We start from the raw sequence: 3,768 nt of genomic DNA, 5'->3' as shown, positions 1-3,768 counted from the left end.
GTTGAACTGTGAGTTGTGAAAATTTAAATTACTGTGTTGTATTATTTTGTTTGATATCCTTTACATCGGTTTAATGAGAGATTCAATGGATTCTTCCACAGGAATTCAGATAACTGGTAATTTCTTTATATTTTGTGTAAGACTTTGAAAGGGTTGCTGTATGCAATAGACTGAATATCTGACTTTGGTATGACGTGTTACAAACTGTACAGTGTGGAAATTTTGTAATAACTTTTTTTGTATAACTCACCTGGCAAAATATGTCGGGTTTTTTAAATGTCTGATAAACTTTATTCCCTGGTGTACTTCTGGCATGGCAAAGCAATTATAAATTTTAGCAGATTTCGCTTTTTAAGTAACGGTTGTTAGACACCTTTGATTTTGTTGGACATTTTCCATTTTGTATTTCTATTTATTAATTTTTTTATTGCACGTGCTTATATTTTCAACGTTTTGGTTTCAACGAGTATAAATATAAAATAACGCAGACTGTGAGCAACCTCGATCCCACAGCTTATTCTCTCTTTTTTCCGTCCCGTTATAAAAAAGAGACAAAGGGCCGAGGTTGGGTTGTGATTTTAAAAATTCAAATTACCATGCTCTATGTGTTTGTTTGGCATCCCTTACATGCATTTCATGAAGACATTTAGTGAGATATTCTTTGAAATGCGTTGGTAAACTTCTTACCGAATAATTTTCGTATTTGTCAGAGGGTCAGAGCAAGTAATTTTAGTAGATTTAGATTTGAAGTATCACATATATACTGCAGTTGTTGGACACCTTCAATTTTTTTGTCATTTATATAATAATTGCAGACTGTAAAATTCGCACTGCTGTATTGTTTGCTTTTTGAAATGAGAAATACGGTGGATTCTTCCACGGAAATTCGGCTAGTATATATATAAAATACACATTTACTTCCGTCTCATTATATCTGGAACTGACAATTTTAGGTAAATCTCCGGCAATAAAAATAGCTGTCAACGATTCAATTACTAATGAATCTATCCGAAAATTAATTATCTCCTCTACAACCAGCAGTGGATTGACAAAATTTTTAACACAAAATTTTGGCACATTTATTGTAAACCAGGAAATCACAGAATACATTATGAAAATGTTCAAACAAGATGAAAACTATACAGGTCAGATGTTTATTTTAATGTTAAATTTCTGCCATAAACCTATTGCTTTAAATGATTAAATAGAATATTTTAAAGGAAATAGTATTTAAATAAAAGGGAAATGACAGCCTCATCTTACATTTTATTGATTACACACTTCTTTAATATAGGTGACATAGAAACAATCTGCAAACTATGCAGTGGCGAATCAATCACTTTGACATACAGCACACAAAATCAACGCATACTAAATAAAGACTTAGCGTTTTGTATATTAGGTATTTTTTACTGCACACGTCGTTCTTTATATTTTCCTAGTAACTTTAAAATTTCCTTCGTATTTAATGGTTTATTCTTTCCCGTGTCTATATAACTTTAATTAATAGCCATTAAAATTTTTTTGTATGTCATATATTAAAGGCTTTTTGTTTTTATTGCGAAAATATTTAATATTACACTCTTTAAATGCAGGTGCTACGCAAATAAAATCTATGGCTAGCTTGTTGGCTAAATTAGATAATCAAAATGGTTTTCTCGATAGATTCATAATTTCCATACCAAAGCCTTTCAGACTTTTTCCTGAAGACCAATTAACCGCCAAAAACGATCTAAAACATTACAATTTTGGAATTGAAGATTTATTAAATGATTTAACATCAATGCTTGATAGAGACAACGAAAAAATATTTTATCTCGAAAATGACGCTACTCGGTATGTTTTTTTTATTCACACAGGAATAATTTCCTAATAATTTGTTGCAAAGATTTATCGCTGATTTTAAGTTCTATTATCAACGATACTGTTTCGTTTTTGAGTCTTAAGTTTCTAAGTTAATGTTATTATATATCTTTATACAATAGGATATCATATTTAACATCGTTTCACTTCTTTTCATTCATTTAGTCTCTTTAACAGCATGGAATATGAGTATTTAAATGATTTAAATGAAAACATACAATGCGGTAAACCAACAGTTACATCAAGGAAATGTGGCATCATACCTAAGGTTGCAGTTGCCATACATGTTATGGAAAATTTATTTTAAAAACAAAAAGGCGTCATTCAAACACTACCGGAAGCCATTTCATCTGAAACAATAAAAAAAGCAATGAATTTTGTTGAAAGCTTGGAAGAACAAAAACATGCTTTCCAAACAGTAAGTAACTACCAATTTTTTTATTTAGAACTACATAGTTTAACTAACATTTTAAATAATGACTGTATATAAATTAAAAATCCTTTAAATCATCATCTAGTTTGTATCGGATTTGTTACAAGGAAAAAAATTGCAACAAAAACTGAACCATCAACAGACATGAAATCAATCTTGTTAACACCAGGAAGAATTATAAGCATCCGTGTTTATAAGCAGACAACAACCAGACGCTTTCGACAAATAATGGCCAATGAATATCTGGAATTATTACATAATTTGCTAGAACAATCACTTGGCACTATAATTTCATACACAAACGCTGGTACAGGAAAATCCATCAAACTTTTTGTCAATATTTGTTTTATTAGAAAAAAAATACCCTAGCTTTATGTGCAAAAATATCAGTCCTATTTCTTTACGCTGATTTTATATAATTTTTTTTCTATCGAAATTTTGAGAATCTCAATAATTCTCTTGGTATACCTCGCGTGTAGCAAACGTGCTTCACAATTTCGCTTCGCTCTCAGTGTGTTCTTTTTTAGATCCTGTGTAATGTTAATAATTGGCTTGACTGTTGTTCTTAGCAAAGCTTTTTTTCCCAATGTATTTGTTACTAAACGAATGTTGTTGATGTGATATGAGCCGAGAATGATAAAAGTTGACTTCATAAACACAATTGCTTCGCAAAAAATTTTCTTTCGAAATTTGTATACCCGTTGCGTTGATCTTATAGATCATTAATTTAATATAGGGTATTGGCGTTAAAGCAGCAGTGTTATTGATGCGGCGCCGTAGCGTCATAAAATATAACAAATAAGACACAACTTTTTCGGCTACATCAAAGGAAAATAAACATATCCACTTTGCCTGTCACAGACAAACAGACACACTATAGCATTATAGCTTTATATTATATAATATTTCCAAATTTTTTTAGTCGATAATATATTATATAAAATATTATATAAAATATTATATAAAACTAGTCGTTAGCCCGTGGAAAAATCTACGGGTTCGCCCGTCGCAGCTAAGCTACCATTTTGCGTGACAGACGGACGGACAGACAGACGTATACGGGCATTATAATATAGATATTATATAAAAAATTTTTAGTCGATAAGGCCCGTGGAGAAATCCACTTAGGCAGAAGGGCAATGGAAAAAATAGGTTATTTTAGATTTTTGCTGACGTCAGCATTGCATATACAAAAAAAATTGCCGAAACTTAGTTTATTTGTTTCCTGTAATGTGCAGAGATTGAAACGCTGACGAGAAAAATATATTATCATGTGCTATTGTTGAACGGTTAAGAGGATATAAAGATTTAAAAATTTTGCTGACGTCAGCAATGGCCCGTCAAAACCGCTGCCTTCATTTGGTACAAGAAAACATTTGTTCAATTTATATCTTGGAGAATTCATGTGGCGGTATTGTTATAAAGACAATGATTTATTTGAACAAATTATTTTCAACATTTCAGACTCAAAT

General features: G+C 30.9%; 1 protein-coding gene across 1 annotated transcript; it reads left to right on the top strand.

Moving 5' to 3' along the window:
- Positions 1–870: 870 nt before the first annotated feature.
- LOC130646287 (uncharacterized) lies at positions 871–3,174 on the top strand. The gene is made up of 4 exons (XM_057452462.1): positions 871–1,145; positions 1,295–1,402; positions 1,596–1,836; positions 2,029–3,174. The coding sequence occupies exons 1-4, from the start codon at positions 1,112–1,114 to the stop codon at positions 2,168–2,170; spliced, it is 525 nt and encodes a 174-aa protein (XP_057308445.1). The 5' UTR covers positions 871–1,111; the 3' UTR covers positions 2,171–3,174.
- The last annotated feature ends 594 nt before the right edge of the window (positions 3,175–3,768 follow it).

The sequence above is a fragment of the Hydractinia symbiolongicarpus genome, chromosome 5 (genome assembly GCF_029227915.1).
Source record: "Hydractinia symbiolongicarpus strain clone_291-10 chromosome 5, HSymV2.1, whole genome shotgun sequence".
In the NCBI taxonomy this organism is placed as follows: Eukaryota; Metazoa; Cnidaria; class Hydrozoa; order Anthoathecata; family Hydractiniidae; genus Hydractinia; species Hydractinia symbiolongicarpus.
Note: the sequence above shows the minus strand (reverse complement) of the source record. Positions and strands in the feature narration are given on the sequence as shown.

What these genes read in the sequence shown, in the direction of transcription:
- LOC130646287 (XM_057452462.1), top strand. Translation starts at nt 1,112, where the DNA reads ATGAAAATGTTCAAACAAGATGAAAACTATACAG. An exon ending in ACAAGATGAAAACTATACAG is followed by an intron (nt 1,146 to 1,294) that starts GTCAGATGTTTA and finishes TCTTTAATATAG; the next exon opens with GTGACATAGAAACAATCTGC. An exon ending in CTTAGCGTTTTGTATATTAG is followed by an intron (nt 1,403 to 1,595) that starts GTATTTTTTACT and finishes CTTTAAATGCAG; the next exon opens with GTGCTACGCAAATAAAATCT.